The following is a 24,247-nucleotide window of genomic DNA, read 5'->3' as shown; positions in this document are numbered from 1 at the left end:
AGGCCGAAACAAAGGTGGATTGACAAAGTGGAGAAGAATTTAGCAGAGATTGGAATACGAGATGGAGGAACAATAGCGCAGGACAGAGATAGATGGAAGCAAGTTTGTGTTGCGGTAATGGGCCTCAATGGCCTTTGAAAACCGAAGAAGAAGAAGAAGATAGGGCTTTTAAGTGCATAAATGCTCGAATATTTGGTACTTTTTAGGACTACAACTTCTCTGCTCATCTAATAATATATTATATTATGAAGCTATAGATTTTGCAATGCACATCAAACTAAGCATAATAATATATATGTTCTTAGGACTACTGCAGTTTGAAAAAAATGATTTTATGTTATAATTAATATGAGTTAACCATAACGTTATACATATTTTATGGATTAAAGTCGTTATCGGCGAGTACAATGAAAAATTATTTTAAAAAAATTATTTTTACTTTAAAACTATCAAAAAAAAAAATAATAATAATAATAATTAAATAATTGTGTTTATTGGGAATCACCGGGTAATTATAATATTTAAAATGAGGTTAAGTGAATAATTCATGTTACCTAATAGTGATTGAGAAAGACAATGAAAGTGTATTGATAAGAGCATAATATTTTTTATTAATCAATTTAAAACCTCGAAAGAGCCGTTGAATGTCCAATGCATCATAGATCATGAAAAAATAATCGACACGTACTGCTTACTTCTATTAATTTATGAAAAATGAGTAATCGATAAAAAAAAATGTACAATCATTGTGAATTTCCAATCGTTAAATAAGAAATATCGGAAACCGGACATGTTGCACGCGTTCTTTAGATTAGGTCATCTATAGTTATGCTGACTTGTCACCTATTTATGCACATTTTATATACATGTAATAGAATTTTGGTTTGTTTCAAAGGTGATTCAAGAACTCAGGAACTCAATAGGTACTCGAAAAATTAAGTGAATTGTCTGAGTATCAAAAAAAAAAAAAAAAAAAAATGGACTTTTTCAAAAAAAAAAGTTTTTCATATTCTAATGTAAAAAAAATACAGTCATAGACTTCAAAGTTTCACATTCTGAGTAACAGAAGTACAATAGTTGACATTATTATTAAAATTCTATGAAAAACAACATTCAACGAAATAAAAACATAATTAAATAATTTTAATATTATATTCATTCTCTCTATTGAGTTAAACACTATTTGATCCAGTTTCAAGATTAAGGACAGCATAGAAAAATAATAATCCGATGAGTTATGGCGTTTTTACGGTAATATTATACAATATATACGATATAATACCTAAGCAGCAATTACCAAATTGCATTAAAATATTTATTAGTAAAAATATGCATTATTTATTCACAACTGTAATACTTTTTTTACATAATATAGCTTTTAAAGTAAATTATTAATAATTTTTACTATTTCGTCAAGTTATTTTAATATTATTATACATATTACGAGTCACGAATTGAGATCGAAAAATTTACTTATCAATTTTGTAAACTGAATTCCTAATTATTATATTCTATATTTTATAATACTTGGTTTTTAAAATAAAGTGTAATTTATAGAAACCATTAGGATATTAGATGTTAATCTACGACTTCGTTTTTACTTTTTAATTTTGAATATTATAATTTATAATGTTAATGCTAAACAGTAAGCATAATATAATATAGTATACTATTTTATTAATAGCAGCGAACAGCTGTTCATAAGTTAATCTATAATACTATTATATTGGTATTTCAAACTCGATAAAATAAGTGGAAAATATATCTACGATTTGGTCATGTAATCTGATATCTAACTTCTAAAATAGTCTCTATATCTCTTACCTTCTGTGCATATATATATATTATGTGTACAGAAAAAACGTACTTTTACGTATAGCACCAAACTTTTAAAATATAATAATAATTAGAAATTAATTTTTGCGAAGAAAACTTTAAAAGGTAAAAAGAAACATACAATGTCATATCCGTTTATGAATTAGTTAAATCTTAAATTTTATAATTTATGAACTAGTTTCTACGTGCGGTCCGAGAGTGCAATAAAAACGTTTTCAAACCGACACGACGACGGCTAATCGCGTGCGTAATCGCACACAGCGGACTAATGATAATTGTCGCATTTCGTCGCGATCTGAGATTGCTTTTAAAAATTAAAAATATAATAATAATATGTCAATTGTATAATATTATATTGTTTGATAAAAGACGGGGAAACGAGAAAGAATACTCAAACGGCGCTGTCCCATGTGATATTTTAATATATATATATATATTAATATTTGTGTGTATAGGTATGTGTTAAGATCTCATGTACACACATAAAACGTATAATATTATATACATCAGTCGAAATTATTTATTATAACGCCCAAAGTGTGTGAGTGTGTGTATTTGTATTGTTGCGAGAGCGGGACTCGCAGTGGAACGACGTGTCAAAGGTCAAGGCGTAAAAATCAAATCGATAACGCAATACAACGTTTTCTTAATCGGTCTTATCGGTACTTTTTGATTTTTATAATGCGTGTCCTAATCATTACACACAAGCACACCATATTTCGTTCATGCTATATATTATACAAAATGAATGCCAGCGAGCATAATATTATCATAAACGCATATAAATAACGATAATATAACGACAAAACTTTCCGATAACATGAAGGTAGCCGATCGTATGGGCACCGTTGTGACCTACCCCTATCAATACAAAACTTTCGATGAAGGTAATTTTTTTTTTATCTTTCTAATTTATCGACAACTCACATACTAAGATAATTTTAAATTTTAATTCCCATCTGTTCATTTTACTGTGTTTGTAACTGTAACATATTAGGGATGGGCATGAAATTCGAATATTTGAATTATCCGGATTTATGGATTTGCTTTTTATGAGACTCTAGACTTACAATTATTTTTAATGTATGATAAAATAAATTATTTTATTTTATTATAATGAAAATTTAACAATAAATTAATACTTAAGTTTTATGATATCACTGGTAATTGAAATGCCTTCGAAATTTGGTATACCTATGTTCGAATATTATGTTATAGAATTAAATATTATTAATATATAAAAATGAGTAATTGAACAAAAATTGAGTTTAATAATCCAGATATATCGTGAAATTTACTAAATCCATATTTAACAAATCCGAATAACGAATGGCGCCCACCACTATGGCATATTATTATGTATCTCAAAGATGGATATTGGAAAAAGTATATACTAGATACTTTGTCGCGGCAGTAATGCGAAAGCGATTCCCGCGGCGTCGTCGGTTGAACCTCAAAAACAAACAAAAGATACTAGATACCAACTTAAATATTAGGAAAATGATCATGATAAAATGTTTTAGAGCCCACAATACAACAATAACGAAGTTCTTAATCTAAAAATATCTAGCATTTTTAGTACATGAATTTTGTTGTATTTATAATATATATATATATATATATATATATATATCGTTAATGTATCCATATGGAGTGAGTTGATGAAGGGAAAAAATTATCGTCTTCATATTTTGAATGATACAACACACGTAATATCCCTGATGTAGGTTTTCAAAAGTATTTGGCCGTGCAGACCCACGGGCTTGTATCCGGTATGTATAGCTATGATGAATGATAATGTGGGAGATATTATAGACGTATTATTGAAATAGCAAACCTCTATAATGCCCTTAGTATAAGGTTTTAAATTTCCTGTTTTTCCGTTAATTTTTAGTTTGTTTATCCCGATTATTTAGAAAAATATTAAGAATTTTTTACTTTTGATTCCCTAAAAAATCAACTAGATTTACTTTCTGATTTAACAAGGTACTGAAGTTAAAAGTTGAAGCATTTTTACTGCCCCATAACGTAATGACAAACACAAAAAAAAATATTCATGGTTTTGACGAATTTTTGTCAATATTTGAACATCAAATGCTAATAAAAAAAATTGTGCCTATGTATTCTTATAATTTTTTAATCACTATTAGACTAACTTATGACGAACTCTATATTAAATTTTCAAGTATTTTGATAGGGCCAAAAAAATTTTATCGACACTTCAAAAAAAAAATTTCTGAAAAATTGAAAATTTCAGTTGTTTATAAATATCTCAAAAAAAGTCAAAATATTTTGAAAATTAAATCATGTAAAGAAAATTCCAATCTAAATAACTGGTAAAATTTTCATGTGTCTACGACTTATACTTTTTGAATAATAACAAATATTTAAATTCGTTTGAGGATAAATCGTTATTGTTACGCTATTTCGTAAAAATTTAAAATTCAAACGCACTTAAAATTTTTCCTATAACAACGCTTCGAGTTTTCTCTATAGCTACTTGAAGGAAAACTTATGGAAAACTTAGTGTTATATTCTTAATCCTTAGTTATAAACACAAAAAATGTTATGATTTTTAAACTTCAAAATTACTTGCAAATTTTCGCGTTTTCGACAGATTTCGTAAAAATTTGAACTATAAACGCTTATAAAAAAAAATTTTTATAAAATTTTTTTTAGCTACAATAATAACAACTCATAAGGAACCTTGTATTAAATTTTTAAGTTTTTTTGGCCTTCCAACATATTTTTACCGACACTTCAAAAAAAAATTCTCAAAAACATCGAAAATTTCAGTGGTCTATAAATAACTCAAAAAAGTTTTTGAAAATTAAACTGTATATAGATAACACTAACATAAACATTTGGTGAAAATTTCAAGTATTTACAGTGATTAGTTTTTGAATTATAACCATATAAAAATATCGATTTGGTCGAAAACTGGTTTTGCGTAAAAATTCCCGTTTTTCTGTCATTTTTTTTTTGTTTTTCTCGATTTTTTTGAAAACTGTTGGAAAATGTATACTTTTGACCTTTTATAATGCACCAAGGATATTCACTTTTACATCGGAAACCACCCCCAAAGTTTGAAATTGAAGCATTATTTCGACTAGTTATGCTGTACACAGACACAAGAAAAAAAAAAACACACATCATTGTAAAATCAATACATTCATCACTTCGTTCAGAATCTAAAATTAATTTATATTGATACGTTGAAACCTCTCAGGTTATCAACAAATACCAGTATGAAATAAAAAAGTTTTCACCGTTTCAGACTGTATTCATTATCACCATCAAGAACTGTGGTTCCAACCGTGTAAATAATAAATCGAATCGTCGAGACGATGACGAAAAACATGTTAACGTCGTAAATAATGCAATAAGGGTATAGACCGATTGGTTAGCTGTTTCCGGTATAACATATTATATTATTATAACGATCGGGTGGCCGGTGGGCACAAACCGACAATTAATATAGGGACTGGGAAATTACGTAAAAAATAACGTTCAACCTAACTGATGTTATCGTACGAGGTTATAAAAAATTATTTATCTGATTCTTGGAACCTAGCCCCCCTTGATCGCCTGATTTGATTTCATGCGATTATTTATTTTGGGAACATGTAAAAGGTATTGTACCCCAGGCCCAGATACGTACCCCCATTATCATCAACCACAAAGGAGTTAAGCGATTAGCGGGGTCATTTACAAAGGATGTATTGGAGAAAATTTAGAATAACTTTAGCTATTGATTAGACACGTTGATCGTATTTCGTATAACATTCATATAGAAAACATTTATAAGTGTTCTACCATGAACAAAAATTTAAATATTTTTTTTTTTTTATTAAACAACTATCCGCGGCGTCTATGGCCATTGGATGTAATAGTACATTATCTTTTATTTTAGTTATAATATTGTAACGCATCTAATATCATATATTATCACTTTAAACCTAAGAATAAAATGTTCAACTATATTTGAAACCGGTTGAATTATTTTGAATAACTCAGGACGTATGATATTATTATTATTATACCCATGTCTCGCATGAATCAGTCTTTAGGACAAATTAATAGGTGGGGCTGCGGTATTATAATGACAACCCTTGCGGGGTGCGTGCAAGGGGTGACAATAGCAGGATTTGGCTTCGGTGCAGATACGCGGGGTTGGGTTTATGGGTATATATTCTATATATTATGATTACTTACGCGTGTCACTGGATACGACCCCTGTGTTGGCGCCGACCGTGCTCGTCGACGAACATTGAAACATGACTTCATCGCCCGATCACGGGTTATTGTACCGCGAATCGTGGACGGTAATTTTCCACCTGGTCAAACACGAACACATAAATGTTATTATTATCATGAATGTTGAAGTATTGTTTTTACGAAATATATCTAAACTGCAGGGCACGCATTGTGTGAAAACGTGTAATGTTTACGTGGTGCGTATAAAAAAATACCTATCTATTTAATAACATTAGGTAATATTTTTATATCGTGATAATACGTAGCGTTCGCGGACGGGACTGGCTGGTTGGCTGCGCGGTATTGCCTATACCGACTATGTTATATTCAAATACAAGAGTGAGGGTAAAAAAGTCGTTCCGGGACATTGTCGCGGTGCACGTCATAAGATAACCAACAAATAACAATAAACGATTATACGCATACATTGTGATATAATAAATGTATGGATATGGTCATATGGAATTACTACCGGTGGAAAATCAACGAAGGTGACGGTCAGATGAAACTCTTCCGAGTATTAATTAAAAGAATTCTAGCTGGAAATTCGTTATGCTAAATCGGCGTAAAAATAAATAACGTACCGAGAAGTGTGGACCATATCATCTGCATGTCTAAACTGGTGTAGTCCAGCGGATTTCTAGAAAGTGCAAGCCAGGAAACCCGCTGCCCAAGTGTCGTCGGTGTCGAAGTGTCGATATCTTACAATGTTAGACTATACTAAATAGTTATGTGTTATCGTTTAACCTAAATCCGTGTTATGTAAAACGACTTTTGGAGGGAAAAATGAATTTGATCGTGATTACGATTACGCCAATACTATACGGTTATTAATACTAATGACCGCGAATAGATTCTGAATGTGTCGATCAAACTGGAGGTACATGATGTTCACACAGACAACTATATAGTATATTATTATAACGTCGTATAATTATGTCGCCCGTTGTAGTATTTCGGTATAGGAATGTACTAACTCGTAAAAAACAAGACTCATATAATATTATATATATATTATGTACATAAGTAATACTATTACATTACATTATAGTATACCAACATAATACATTATACTATTATTATTATTATATACATTATAGAGGCGCGCGTGCGTGTATGTGTGTGTGTGTGTGTGCGTGTGTGAGAGAGAGAGATAAGCTTTTAACGAAGGGTTACGTCATGGCGACAAGGTATATAATCGACAGAGATAAGTATTATAGGCACCTATAGTGCTGCAAAATATGCTGGTGCACAGGTTCGGACAATTAATGTCGATGTGATAAGAAGGCTGTTTTCGTGTACATGGATATAGATAAGGTAATTCGGTGTGGGACTGGTGGGCATTGTGTTTTAAAGAATAATGAACTTCAGTATACTACACGGCCTGGTAGGCAGGCAGGCATATTATATAGGTATAATGGGTACGCGTCGGCGCTGCATCGTTATTATCCGGGTGACTGTGTTTTTATATATTAAAATATATTATGTATAGGTACTAAAGGTACTTGCGGTGCTGCAGGCGATAACGTAATAGTACAACCCAACTTACACCCATCATCATATTATTAAAATATACGATAAATGTACGATTATCGTTGTCCGTTGATATACTCGTATTTTATAGTTGGACAATAATGGACTGCTTTGCGAAACGACCCGATAAAAGATGATTTCGTAAATATTACAGTTTATTCACGCCCAACGGTGTATGACAAAAGCTGCCACTCCACACCCTTTAACTTTAATTCGCATACCACGAATCCACGACTATACGATTTTGTACGATATTGTACCTCCCCGAATCGGCGGCGATCGATATCGATATATATTTACGATCGATGAAGAAACACAACGACAACGGCCGCCGCCGTAATATCGTATATTTATTTTATTACTCTACTATAAATTGGACACAAATTAACAAAAATATTAATTATAGCTTTACAGCTCGTGTATACCTGTAACGTACATGATTCATGAATATTTTGGCTCTAAATGTGGTGATGTGTTGCGATACTGCGGACGTCCTCGAACAATCAGTGGGTCGAACGATTGCGACTTAACGATGTTTTCAGTCTTAACCGATTACTGATAAAAAAAAATTCCAACAATAATATTTAAAAATTATTTTTATTTCAACCGAACGGAAAACTAAGAAAAATGAACGTGTATTGTAATATTAAATATTATATCGTACACGTATACGAAACGTTTCGTAGCCTTCGGAGGTTTTATCGTTCTTTCCCGAACACATATACGAATGAATCGATGCAGTGCGCGGTGGTTTGGGCACGTTAATCTAATCGCTTAATAGGTTACAGAATTATCAGATAGATGGTTCTAATCTAACAGTTTGCTGATGAATAATAAAACCTAAGAAAAAACTCGTTAAATTGTTATTCTTCATCATCGACGTACACACATACTGCACAGAAATTGTTATCGTATTACACGATCGTAATAACTATAAAAACGAAAGCATCAACTAATAATGTTCTATATTCATAATACATACTATGAATTAATGGTTTATGGATAATGTGGTGGCAGTCTACTCATCCTTTTGACCTTTGTGGATTATTTTGGACCAAACGAGAAATGACTGATAAATTAATAACGCAACTGACAAAATTTGTTCGACACAATGTACCTAATGTGCGTGTGTTATAAAAACATTATAATATTATAATTTACGTATAATATAATAACAATAAAACGATTGTAAAAAATTCGTAATTAAAATACAGATATATAAACATTTTATTTCAATAACTAATTTAAAATTCACTTTTCGTATTTATTGGATGAATCGATTAGGCAAAGTTTAGGTTACTGGTGATTTTTCTGAAATTCGGTGTAATTTTTAACCGTTGTTAATTAACTTTTTTTCAAATAACTAAAGTTTTCATTCGATTTTTCTAGGACAAACTTAATATTCTTTAACCAAACAACAAAAATTATGATTTCGATTATACATAATTATTAATTATACATAGTGTAAGCCGTGAGGTCCAAAGTAACAATATTCGATAAGTGTGCGCTACCTATTATAATATAATATTTAAACTAATGATATTTGATCGTACGATTAACTGAAATCAGTAATCGGGTACAATGGGTATGATAGATAACTCTATTTGATTAAGTACCTACCTACTCGATATCGAGTTTTCAAATATTTATACGAAACTTCTATACAGCATAAACCTACTATATCAGATCAATGTGGTTTTATATTATTATAGTTTTTATTTATATCAGTCATTCTGTTAGTATGTTAACGAAAAAAGATATCTTATCAGTAATATAATATTGTCACGTACTCCGTTGATTACAGCACGTGTTTATAATATTTGAAAATGTAAATTAAAGTACTTTCTTGCGTTTACCCAATTTTATTCTCTCCCTACAAATTATAATATACCATAAACGTGATATTATCATTGGTAGTAATTATAAAGCAACAATCATAATCTATGTAATAAGAATATGTCACACATATTATAACTATTCGAAATTGATCATCGTTTATTATTAGGATCACCGATATCTAAAATATGTGCAACTTAAGATTAAGATAATAGGAGATAGAACTGTTTTTCTAAGAAATGATAAATCAAAATTATAATTATTGCCCAAGTGTCGAGTAATAAACTCCGTATCGGTATAATTCACCACGATTAATTTAAATAATCTGTAATTATATTTTTACTATCAGTTTACAGTTGAATTAAAATACCTACTTTATTGTACTGATATTGTTTGTTTGGGTTTGGTTTGGTTTTGTACCACGGTAAATAACAACCGCGGTTACGACAAGCGTTAACCCGAATACAGAGATTTTTCTGTTCTACTAAAACTCTGGGCATTTTTTAAAACGGTCTTTCATAGATTTCCATTCTAATCGGGATAAATATAACTCGTATAATCTCGACAACGTGGACTGGCTTTATTCGCATAATATCAGCCTAAGCTTATATTATTATATAATTTTTATATGTCTATATAATTAATATGTAACACTTAAACAACATTCTGAAATCAATCTAATTGATTTTATTATTGTCTAATATTTATAAAACAACCCATAACATAATACACATTATTATTGTTTGTATGCCGATTAAAATATACTCTGAGACATTATGTAATAATAATAATTTATGTTCACAGAAATATATGACAATTGGACACACGTCATGAGCGTCACCGGTTGTAGTATTTTTTTGTCCAATAACGATAACCAACTGGACCATTTACGATATTCTTATACTGAGCAGAATTTTAAACGCTACATAATAATTTGCCGTCATATGTTTTGCTTTCGTTGGATATAAAAAAAAAACATACTATAAACATGCGCTCGGTTAAAAACAGTTAAAAATTGAAAAATCGTATATATTATATACCTACCTATGTTATGATATGTATATACCTATGTTTATATATATATTATATAAACATATATAAACGACAAGAATATATATGTGTAGGAGGAACCTTATTAATAACATTTTTAAGTATGTAATTGTGTACTCGTGGTCAATCGGCGTGTTCTGATAACTAAATATGTATGTAGATGTATGTGTGTGTTTGTGTGTGTGTGTGTGTGTGTGTGTGTGTGTGTGTGTGTGTGTGTGTGTGTGTGTGTGTGTGTGTGTGTGTGTGTGTGTGTTTGTGTATGTAAATATATACAAGTATGTTTAATAATGTGTATAATGCAGACTATATTGTTGTCTTATAGCGCCGACCTAATAAATAAAAACCCTTCAGTGATTTAGAAAAGGGCGAACGTGTGTCTTGGGCGTAATGATATTTTATGGTTTTGAGACAAACGCAATAAATATTGGAGTTTATTTAGGTTAATAATAGATTAAACTGTGCAGAAATGTACAATGTTTCGTCATATGTTATGAAGTCATGCAATGTCTTCAATTTTTTAATAATATACATATAAATCTCAATTACGTTCATTAAAATATCATTAAAATAAATAGAAAAACTAACGTGTTTGTAATTAGTTAATTCATTATAGTGACGAATTACTTTGAAATTTCAAAAATCACAAATATTACAATCTGATTTAGCGAAATGGACGAACAGCGTGCAAGCGCGCACATAATATTAAATATTAATATATTATAAAATCTAAACAGTAAATAGGGTTATTAAAAATGACGATAAGCTATATTAGGTACTATAATGTAAAATAGTATACTTATATCCATTAGATGTAATAGAATGATTACCATGCTTTACTGCAGTGTAATATTATTAATTTATATTTCCGATTCAAATGATCAATAAATAAAACATTGAAGAATATTTTATGTGTGTGTAAAATTAATTGATTAAATATGTATTATTAATTCCATACTTATCTGACTGAGTCTACCGAGCGATTATATTATAATAATAAATAAATAGTAAATAGGTATAATAAGTATACACATTATTATCCCTACGAAGTTAATGAATAATATGAAGTATTACTTGAAAATATCTTCAAGTTATTATGTACATAAAATAACTAATTTTATTTTGATCTTAATTTCAAAACATCGATCGTAATCTTAAGGTTACTTTGTTCATTAAAAATATACTATTGCAATCCTATGAATTTAGTATTACGCCTAATGATTCCAAAATCAATATCAATTGTTCAGCAAGCATAAGTAATAAAAAACAATTTTAGATTATTTTTTTATCTATACTTATTATTAAATACTTGATAATTTGATATCAAATTCAAACATTATTTGTTGATTGATATTTTAATCGCAATTCATATTATATTTTAAAGAAATAATATTATACATACGATACGTATACATATACGTACATATACATAGTAGTGATGGTTTCAACAGTAGTTTAACGTTATGGAGCCGTGAGCCCTGTGAGCGTAGGTATACCTTTACAATTTTCTAAGTTTCATTATGACATTATTAAACATTATATATTTTTAATAATAATACGATACTATCCTTGTATTTTATCAGATCAGTACGAGACGACAAGTGTTTTGATAATAGATTAAAAGCCAAATCATTGTACGATATTTACTATATATTATTATAAGGCACAGAAAAAAAAATGTGATCATTACTACTATGCTTATAAGTCATAAACATTATTTATCTATAACCATTGTTTTTATCACGTTATCATGAGTGTATAATTTGTAACATGATCCGGTATTGAAAGTGTGTAGATTGAACCGTTTAACGTCTACAGGATTTGTCGAAATGATTATAAAATGTGACATTATAAACGACTTCAGTAATGACCTAAAATAACTTGCCAAGGCCATAAGAAAGGTATTGGATATTATAATATAATATGTGTCTGCAAGATATATGGTTTAAGTTTATACTTATGTTTATCATTAATCAATACGACAATATGAATCGTTCATTGCAATCTGACAATTAGTTATTTGATGTATACAAATTAAAAAAAATATATCGAAAATTGATTGAAGTATATCCATATATATTATATATTATTATCGTATATCTCTATATTATGTAATATATATTATACTGCATTGTGCCATTGTACGTCATTGCAATATCAAACTAACCGACAAGACTTCTGGCGATACTGATGAAAAAACACGTTTTTAAAGAAAAAAGAACCATTTGCAAATCTACAGAAAGGTAAAGTGTTTTTTTTTTATTATTTTAATACACATCATATCATCTCGATGCTGTTTTTTAACATACTGTAAATCGATAGAAAATATATAATATACAGGACAAGTCTTAAGTAACTACATCGACATCTTCGACGTATTAATATTCAGCTCGAATCGAAAACGCAATGCACCTAATATGTCGTGTTTATACACAAAAGGATAAGCTCGTCTTCTGTTTTTAAAACTTACTAGTATACTATGCAAGTGTGTGTGTCATTAACAGATTAACCACATATACACAATGTGGCGTATAAATAATAAACCAACATTGATATTATTAAAATGCACGGGCCAAGATGATTGTGTTAGGATTTATAAATTATATATTTTTTAATCTCATTCGTGTGACCGCGCAAACCGGTCCCATCAGTAGCGTAGTGTTATTAAACTCGTTGTGACTGATTTAAAAGTTATTTGAATAACATTTTTTTTAACAATCCGTCAACAACCAGGAAATCTAACCTAATACGATTTTAACGATATGAATGTATTAGGTATTAATAATACATATAGATTTTTGAATGAAATATTTATTATTAGAGTACCATTGCACAAACTTACCAGCCGTGGTATATACTTCATATTAAAATATAGTTAGATTATAAATAATTAATGTTCACTAAAATCATTTAAATGTAATAATTGTAAAACACCAACGAAATATTATAGTGTATAGACCAATGACTACTTGAAAACCAATGATTTAATAAAATATGAAATTTTTAGATTTCAATTGGAGTATATTTAAATCACCAGAATGAAATCATCAAGATATATATTTATAAAATGCTAATAATCAACAATTAAATTTTACTCACAATATTGATTTAGCTGATTTATATATTAATATAGAATAATCGTATATTATATATATGTGTATATAATTCGAAATATTATAATTTATAACCATAATATGGAACTAATTTATATCTCATTAATATTTTTCTTTCTATAATACTTTCACTGAAGTCTCCTAGCTGTGACTTAATTTAGTTAATTATTTTAATTAAAATATATATTTGTAAAGGTCATGTTATATAAATATATAGAGATGGGTTACTCGATCTTTACTTCTTTTTTTTTCGAACCAACTTTTTATTCTTTAAATTATAAATTAAACAATTATCATGTACGGATCATAATGTTCAAAAATAAACGACTTGTCTTTTAAAAAACTGTTAGCTTTAAAATAATATATCGCATGAAGTAGTAGGTATATCCAAGGAATCATTTTATAACTGATGAATCTGGACGCGCGGCTATATTTAATAAAATATTTGAATATATCGGATACGTTTAGTTTTTGTCATAATTTGATCAAATTTATATATGTAATATAGATAATATCATTCAACCCTTTTACATGATATCGAGAATCGGAGGAAGAACTGCTGTTGACATTGACATTGACAATGACAAGTACGAGCAGACGACTCTGCACGGATAGGTATTGGATAGTGAATATTGTTAAGAGGACGCTAAAATAGACAATTTTGGTTCAGTCTTATACAGGTAATGCGGTGCATACCAAATTTATGCTCAGCAGATCATGTTTAGTTTCGTTAGTTTAAAAACTAGAATTAATCGACCTATTATTAAACTTTATTGTAAGAACATTATTTGTGTTCGTGTGTGGGCTTTTACGATACGTCAGTTTTTAAGTGAGTTATGGGCATTTTTAATTTACACTATGTATTATACACTCAAAACTTGCTGCAAAATTATCGTCAATAACCCACATGATCTGCTGAGCGTAAATTTGATATGTTACGCACTTGTAAAATGGATACAACAAATACTTGTGTAACGACCACTAAGTTTGATAATACTCTTAAAGATAGGAAAACGTATAAAATTTAATTTACCTGGACTAGTTAATATTTACTATTTACTAAGTGTTTAAAATTTATATTTCCAATAAGCGCTTTTATCAAATTAATTTAATTTTTGTAAAGTAAAATACAATACTTTGATGTGAGAAAATGTAATTTTACCTGAAGCTCTATACTAATGTGGTATGAGAATACCTAACGCATGATGTATTAAAAAATTACATTATCTTTTAAAATTGACCAAATTAGGTTGGTCGATAATAGTTTTTTAATGCTTTATTATGTGTTGTTCAAATTAGTGATTTGCATAGATACTGTGACGTAACTTTAGATATCTTATGGTTAGTACCTAATGTGAAGTTTAACCGTGCAGTTACATATTATAATATTTAATATTATATAGTAGATAGGTTTAATAAAATATTATTATTTTAATGAGTGTTTACCGTGAGAATTTAGAAAACATGATCTTTAGTACAACATAATTACAATAATTAAGAAAAAAATTCAACAACTTTTATTGGGTCGTTAATTATGATCTTTGTTTTTTCCTCTTTATTTTTTATAGTTGCTAAACACATATACAAGCGGTATTTTATTCTCCTAACTGTTTATACTAATATATGCGTTATCTCGTAATACCTCACAGGATCTGGACAATCCAGTATGCCGACTTGAGGAATGTTAATTTTTAACAGTCACTCGCGGGAGCAAAGTCAATCTAAGGCCGTGTGACAAAAACATCCTCATTCATTTGATCTGACACGACACAGCAAACTCGTTTCAGTGAATAAAAAAATTATAAACTCAAAAGTATAATAATGATGTACTATACATGTATACGTTTTTATTGTTTTTAACATAGTTTTATTATCCACAGTTTCTGTTCAATAATATTGCTGATTCGCTATCAATTAGTTAAACTCATCGATATTTTGCAGTTAGGGAAGATCAGCAGGCGCAGCCCCGATAATTAGGCATGATGATGTATAGGTACATTTGAAACAATGTGTATCTTATGAAACGTAAAGGGTTAAAATTAGTTTTCTTTAAATGTTTTAATGCTGTCGGGTATTTGTCACACAGGTACTGAGATCGATAAAACGTTAAAACTTTAATTGTGAAATATGACGGTTACCGATTATTTTTGGAGTAAAAAATATTAAAGCTGTGCTAACTAGACAAGAATAATAACTAGTTATGCAAAATAATATTTTAAATTTATCACATTCCAGAATATTTTTAACGCTGTACATAGTTTCGCACAATACATACAAAGAAAAAACATAAATACGGAAAATAGATAAGTTATATACTTTATCTTCTTGAAAAATAAATAGAAATAAGAATAAAATACATACGCATGTAATAATAATTGTGTCGTAAACTCTTAAATACCCTAATGTTTTGAAATGTATATATTGTAATCATTATAAATTTACAGAACCTATAGACTGAAACAAACTATAAGTATAACATATATATATATATATATATATATGTATATATATAGCGTATTGGTAGATATTTTTAACTTGAGATGTTCGTTTGGTATTAATATGATTATTGATCGCACAGGTAAATCTATTACTATTATGGTAGTATAATATAAAAGTAACAATATTCTATGATATATTTTTCATTTTTAAGTTTGAATTCATTAAAATATAATATTATGCAGAGAATAATTATTGAAATATCCGCGAATTTGAATTTTGAGGATATCTAAAAATCCAGATATTCAGGTATTCATATATTTTTAATTTAATATTATTCATAAATGTATTAATAAAAAAGTTTTTTAATTAGGTAATTTAAAGTTTTATTAATTATATTTATATTTAGAATCAGAATATTATATCTATATTATCATTCAACAGTCAGAACACTGAACTGCACACTTTTTATTTATTTTATATTTCTAATTAATTAATAGGTGCATTTTATATGAACGTATGCAAATTTTAGATTACATAATATATCGACATGAATTATATCATATAAAGTCAACAATCCAATAAAAATGTTTATTACTATTGTTACGCGGTACGGTAAATATAAAAACGTTGCCTATCTCTGTTACGGTATATCAGTATAACATCAGATTTATACTAAACTAGGGAATATGAGAGGATTTTGATGTAAATATTTGAAAAGACAATTAGTTATACCGAGTAAAAGTTAACATACATTTACATTTAAAATAAAATATTGTTATATTTTATATACATTACTGATGATCTGGGTATCAACTTACCGAACAATCGACGAAACTATAGAATAGTTTGGTTAGTTTTTTTTAGTATTTCTTCCAAAGAATTAAAAACAATAGGAATTAAAATGATGAGACAAGGTACCAAAATATATTGAGTAAAATGTAAAATATTTTAAAATTTTAAAGCAATATTATGATTTGCAACATCGCAAAAATGAGAAAGACTTAATCATAGTAATATTATATCGTGTATTGTAATTATAAGCTGTTAGACGTTAAAATATAAATTAATATATATATATATATAATTATTATTTCAAGCATTATGATGAAAAATAATTCAAATACTTAAAATAACTGAAAACTGCAGTATATTTGCACTACGCATATTTAAACGGTGTCTTATTATTATAAGTAATTAGTTGTATAAAAGCAACTTTAATATTATAATATTAAAAATAATAATTAATAACACAAGAGTATATTACTTGATAAACATTGTGGCAGTAGGATCAAAATACAACTATAAGTATATTAATTATGGCCGTCGTCACTGAGGGGGAGGCATCATCATCGAGGAAAGTTGTCGCAAAAAGTACGTCGTCATAGGTTTCAAGTTTGGACGTCGATTCGAGAAAAAGGGCGTGTGTGTGCGTATGTGCATGGTAAAAGTCACTAGGAAAATTACGTTGCCATGGGACCGATGGATTTTCCTGACCAATTATTAGGGTGGATGCGCAGTTCCGCCCTCGTCGCGTGCGTGTCCACTGTTCAAATTGCCAATCTATAATGCTGTTATATTATATGGGTAATAATTATATAATATATAGAAAGTATTGTGGTATAGCATCATGAAAAAAATAAGTCCCGTGAGGGTTCGAATTTTTTCGATTCCACGACCCTCTCCCCGCAAATCATCACACTCCGCCTACCAACACAGCCCATCACCCCTTGTGTAAGCAACCGCCTACCTGCTATACTTCTATAAGTATATGCCAGCAATAATCATAATATTATCTAGTAAAAAGGACTTCCGTGTTTTACGTCTCGACAACCCAACTATTATTTTTATTTTTTTTTACTACCATTATACTTATACCTACCTAAATAATATATATAGCCACCCGCGACGGTTAATGCACGTTGCCCTCGACAGAGATGAATTTATATAGCCGATGCTTATCTCGCCGGGTTGACAATTCGAACACGGATGGTACGAAATTGTATTTTATTATTATTACTATATTATATACAAATTAATTACGATTACGACACGTCTGTTGTAATATTACAAAGTACGAAAATGTACGTCTCATCCACCCATTAAAAATAAATAATAATACCTAAGGGCTAAAATATTAATAATAATTATAAATTAATATGCACCACATCTTGCGGTGATATTTATTAGTTAGATACCTAGTTGATTAGGTGATTATATAATCAATAGATTTCAAATTTAATTTCATTATACTACAATAGAATAATACATTTTTAGCTTAAAACAATTTTGAAAAAAAATTAATCACAACAACAGTATTATATTTTCTATATACGAGTAGACAAAAAAAAATCACGAATTTCCTGATACTTTTTGGTATTGGAAGAATTCAAATAAAATATAATGTTATTTAAAATGTAGATAAATGAAAATATGTAAAACACTGCTAACGAAAATGTTCAATGTTTTTCGTTATCATTTTTCTACAAGATAAGACTTGATAGTTTTCATAAGTTATTTTATTATATACTAAATTAAGGTTCTTGATATTATGTAAAATATCAAATAATTATACTTGCAAAGTTACTACGCAATGTAAGTGTCCGTTCTCGTTCTATCATTCCATTTTTAACCACTCTGTATAGTTAATAATTTTTATTTTCAGTCAATATCTCTACAATTGTATAATAATATGTAGTGACGTTTTTGAACGGAATTCGTATTTACCATTAGAGTTAAACGTTAAACAGTCCAATGTTTGCTTCAACAAAATCATAATCTCTCGCATGTCACGTAAAAGTGTAAAACTAAACAATAAGTAGAGAAATCTTAAATCTTATCAACCTGCTGCAGGTCACAAATAATTCTTGATATCTTAGTACGTCAGATTTAAAATTAAATCAACTATTACTGATTAAAATAAAAATAAATTTAGTAAGGATTTCTGGCCAGTTAAATCATAATGGTAACAAATAAAATTTTGACTGTCTTACACAATGCCTTAGGAATAACTCACTCATCAATATGAAAATATAAAATAAATAATATTACCTATATCGATGTACTGTCAATTATTGCAATGACGTTAAAACTATTTTATTCTTTAACGTACAATTGTGTAACACCCCAAACCGAACAAATATACTCTTCTAAAATATTGAAAAAAAAAACAGGTATTTTATCACCGGGTTATAAGTACAGATTATAGTTATTTTTATTTTTTATTATTACCAACTAGTTAAGATGAGAACTATTGGAATTAATAATATCTATATTAATAAGCTTCATAGTCACATAGAAGATTTGTAGCAAAAATTACCATCGAATTCCAAAATATTTTGACAAGCCTTATTTGTATTCAAATAGGTGAAAAGAACGATGGTAACATTATTTAAACATCAAAGGTTAATTATCATACATCGTTTATCAAAACAAATCAATAAAAAAAATTATCATACTATAATTTCTGAGAAACAAATAACAAGCTTATAAACTAAAAACTAATACAGTTTATATAAATTATATAATATAATTTATAAGTAACCGTCTTATACAAATCACGTGTATAAAAATATAAAAATATCCAAGCTAACACAAAGTTTTTCGTTTTAAATTTTGTACATAAAATGTAACTTATTTAATATCGACTAACTTCTGAACTAGTGATGGTACACCAGCTACATAAACGTATATAGGTATGGTGTATTTAACTGGAATTGCGACAGTCTTTAGATAATTATCTATTAAATTAACTACTATTTAAAGTAACAACATAGTGTTAAAGAAGTTTAAGATATTATGTAAAGGATAAATCAATGAATAGAGACAACTTATTCATAGATATATTTCAGTAGTAAATAGGTAATTACGCTAAAAGACAAAATAAAAACGCTAACTAATAATAACAAACTGCGTGGAGTAAAGTAATCCTCATGAAAATAAATTAACGTATAACCACGAGGACAACAATTAACCAGCCTAATATAAAAATATATTTTCATAGAATGTTTAATAGGACTCGAGTTGAAATACTTACCAATGTCGGTGATACAATTTATCTTCTCTCATGCGTTATATGTACTGCGGGCATATTTTTTTACGACAAACGAACAACAGTACGACACAGGTGACAAGACCACTAAATCGATACACGAGCGTAAAATTCGGATTATAATTGTTGCGCATATATATTTTAAAAAACGAAACCAGCGATAATAATATGTATATTAGACTCGCGTACGTAAAATGAATAGTCGAGCGCGCTGCGGATCAACTGATGCCTGATGGTGGTGAAACCGTTCGCTGGCTATCGGTTTGAAGAAGTCTTAAGAGGCGGAGTCTACGCCGTCCGGCTGTCGCCATGTACGATGGATTTTACATTAATTTTCTTTTCGTTGTCTCTTTTTCCTCTCACCCCTTCACCCCTCTCCGTCATCGCGCACACAACCTATATAGAATCGTACGTTCAGATTTTCAATATTTTATTTTCATTATTATGATCACTGTTATTATAAAATTGTCGAAAACCGGGTCCATTAACCGGCTGATCTCGCGCTGTACCGGCAAGTGAGGAGGATTAGTGTAGAATTTTGGCTTGATGGGAAAAAAACGTATTGCACGAAATTACAATACATCAGAGCAATCAGTGGACAGACAGTGCACACATTATTTTTTTTAATATTATTATATGATTGAAATACCAGTTTATATTTTTATGTTGCATTATTAATATTATTTGTATTTTATCCGGGTATATTCGTGGAAATTATAAATATATAATATATAGGACAACATCATACATAGGTATTGTATGGTTAAACGATTTTATTGAAATTGGGATTTATGAAACCAAAACGCTAAGAAGTCAAAATATGTTAATTATTGTACCTTTCTAAAGAAACTTTCGAGTTTAAAACCGGAATTAGCTTAATTCATATAAATTGACATTTTCAATTGCTCTCCAGACGCACAATTAAAACTACTCAACTGTGATCAGTAAAAAGTTGAAATAAATAAATCTTTGACGATTATAATAGGCTATTACCTATACACAATGCCTGTAATACTATAATAGTCATGTAAATATTGTTCAGGACTTTAAGACCATTATCCACACTTTGTCACTATTACTTGTGTAACACGATTTTAATTAAATGTCAATATAAATACCAAACCTTTTAACGCGATATTTTTATTATTATACATCCATACAATGAACACAGTATATTTAATCTTGATAAATCTAAGAAAAAAATAGTATTATCACTTTATTATTATGAGCCTATATAATGTTAAACGTTTCTTAAATTAATACTAAAATCATCCAATTACAAGATAGTTATAATTTTGTAATAAGTCTATGATAAGTAAAATATTGTAGTTCATAATTTCATCTCCAATTCAATCTTCAACTAACCGGATTAAATGTCACCGAGTTTTTTAAATTTTTAAATATTTCGACTTAATTCTTTGTTGAAAATTTGTGTATGCGCGTGGAAGTTTAACTACAATATTTTCCATTTAAATTCACCTATGACATTCGCTAACATTTAGACCAATCTTTATAACATATACTAAATACTATAATTATCAATATTGTGCACAAAAAAGTTGGTTAAAGATATGCCCACTATGCAATGCATTTGGTTTCGTTTTTAAATTAGCTACATTTCTAGTTTCTACTAAAACATTAAAAAGATAAGATGAATTTAAAATACGTGAAAAGATAAATGTATAAAAATCACATATTCTGATAGTCATTTCCAAATTGTTACAACCTGTCACCATATTAAATAAATACTCAGAACAGTGAATACATCATTCAACATATTACTTTAAAAATATAAAATAATTTTTAAGTAGTATAGTTATCTGGGATACATTTGTATTCTTTACTTGTTCAGGATAAAAATATTAATTCAATGTAAAAATATAATAATAATATTTCAAATTTTTTATAAAATTTACTAAATAATGTATTGTATAAAATATAAATATTCACTTTTAAATAACTCTCCAAAAATAAATAACACATGCTTGTGATAGTTTGAATTTTTTGTTTTATTGGTCATTCACTTATCATGTAGATAATACTGCTACTGAAATTTATTAAATAATACTCAAAGTTCAGAATGTCAGTTAGTAACATTTATTTATTCCTCTGAAAGTTTCTACAAATATACCTCATTGGAATCATAAGGTTAACTTAAAATACTTAATACATCATAAATTTGATATTAATTATGTTACATTGTTCGTAATAAAATGTCACAACATTTTTTTTTTGTATTTAAACATGTAACGTTAAAAAATATGTTATTTAACATCTTTAGAAAATATACATTTTTTCAAACAATATTTAACTGATAAATTAAAGATAATAAATGTATTGATACTGTTTTATGTATAGTGAATTCCTCTATGCATATATATTTTTTTTTTTTGTTTAGAGACACTGAAACGTAATCTATTATCTTTTTTTTTGTGTGCTCATGTGTGTTGAGCATTTTATAAATTGAGTTAGTTAAATTATTATTTGCATTAAATTGTTTTTCGATATTTTGTAGATCTAACTACTAAATTATCTATCTATGCTAGTCTGACATGATTACATATTATGTCATCCATCTACGTTTTATGCAATATCAGCATATATGATACTACGCTAATTCAATTCGATAAATAATCGTTAATAATATATACAGAAATTATGCATTTAGGGGTGTATATGAAGTGTGTGTATTCTGTTTAGTTAGATCCACCATTCACTCCAGAGTCTTGTTTGCTTTTAAAGACGTTTTATGAAATATTGTATTTTATTTTAAAAACATTTTAAAAATATAATATTGTGGTTTTTAAAAACAAAACATTGTACCCAATGATTATATTTATATTATTATAATTCATGTATAATATTATATTGTAATACATTATAATATAGATAGTAATAATTAATAATATACGAATTTTATATTGGTAGTACACATTTTCTTTATGTATAGTATAGATACTCAGTATTATTGTTAAAAAAGTTATTTAAAAATGTTTGAAAAGGGGTTTTTGTGCCTATCATAACGATCTGTTTATTACTTAAATAATAAATAATATATAACATATAATTTATTCAAGTTAATATTGAAATACAATATAAATAATTTCAGAATTTATTTTATAAGTTTTTTTTTTTATTATATAACAAATACGCCACAACTACTGGGGTTATTGCCTATTGGCGTTTCAAAATACATATTATAGTTTACTTAATTTTTACAAAATAATAAATTGTAAATAGGTGAAAAATTTATACAATAAGTTTTAAGAGAAATATGTTTACATTTTGTGTGATATTCTAAGTTTTGCTAATGCTATTATATTTTATGCAGAAGGTCTCTTTGAGAAATTCTGAAAGTGATGATGTTCCCCCTTCGTTTGGTGCAAGTATTTCACACAGATTGTTGGGGAGCATCAGTTTGTGTCTGGCGTCTTTTGCGAGGAGGCATTCAGTTATAAGATGTTTTACTGTGATCACAGTGTTACATGAGGTGCATATATCCGTTGTTCCTTTTTGTTCATTAAATGCTCATGAATGTATAACGTGTGGCCAATTCGTTGTATGTCGATGATAATTTGATGTCAGCATGGGAGTAACATATCATGCATCCAAGGGAGGGTGGAGGATTTAATTTCTCTTAATTTGTTATTTTGTATTAATCTTTTATTAGTTTTGTTTGCAATTGAAAAATATATTTGTGCACCCTATACAGGCAAATAATACATAAATAGCACTTGTACGTGTTCGTTAACGATGTTGTCATCACCAGTGCTAAACAAAGACCGAGGCCTCTGATAGTATAATAACAATGCTGTTGATATAGGTACATAGCTATACGATACATTTTATGACATTTTTCGTTATTTTACGCATTACGCATATATCGAATAGTATAAATTTTGTTTAGTCTATAATATGTACTTTGTATAGTTTAAAATCGTAGTCAATATGAGTATTATAGAAACTATGAATATAAACCAAAAATTTAAATGTATTCGATGTAGGGTTAATACTTAGGAATTAGTACTAAATAAGAGATGGCATTATATTTGGTTGAAAGGGATTTCTCCTGAAATATTATAAGTTATAGTAAAACAAATCAAAATCTTTTGAATAATACTTTTAACTATATTCG

The 24,247-nt window shown here is 28.3% G+C and overlaps 1 protein-coding gene across 6 annotated transcripts in view; it reads right to left on the bottom strand.

The window, feature by feature from the left end:
- LOC107162459 (uncharacterized) overlaps positions 1 to 20,344 on the bottom strand; it is a 32,459-nt gene extending 12,115 nt beyond the window's left edge. Inside the window, exons 1-3 of one of the 6 annotated variants that reach the window (XM_089219585.1) lie at positions 20,098 to 20,344; positions 8,052 to 8,181; positions 6,052 to 6,173 (exon numbers count right to left, since the gene is read on the bottom strand). In XM_089219585.1, coding sequence (XP_089075711.1) covers positions 6,052 to 6,115 — 64 coding nt within the window. In that variant the 5' untranslated portion in view covers positions 6,116 to 6,173; positions 8,052 to 8,181; positions 20,098 to 20,344. Of the gene's footprint in view, positions 1 to 6,051; positions 6,174 to 6,677; positions 7,058 to 8,051; positions 8,376 to 20,097 lie in introns of those variants that run through there. The other 5 variants (XM_015509373.2, XM_015509368.2, XM_015509369.2 and 2 more) reach the window with 5 other exon arrangements.
- Between the last annotated feature and the right edge of the window lie 3,903 nt (positions 20,345 to 24,247).

This window comes from Diuraphis noxia, unplaced genomic scaffold, assembly GCF_037042655.1.
Source record: "Diuraphis noxia isolate RWA-SAM2 unplaced genomic scaffold, SU_Dnox_SAM2 contig0002, whole genome shotgun sequence".
Taxonomy (NCBI): domain Eukaryota; kingdom Metazoa; phylum Arthropoda; class Insecta; order Hemiptera; family Aphididae; genus Diuraphis; species Diuraphis noxia.
This window is presented reverse-complemented; position numbering and strand designations above follow the sequence as displayed.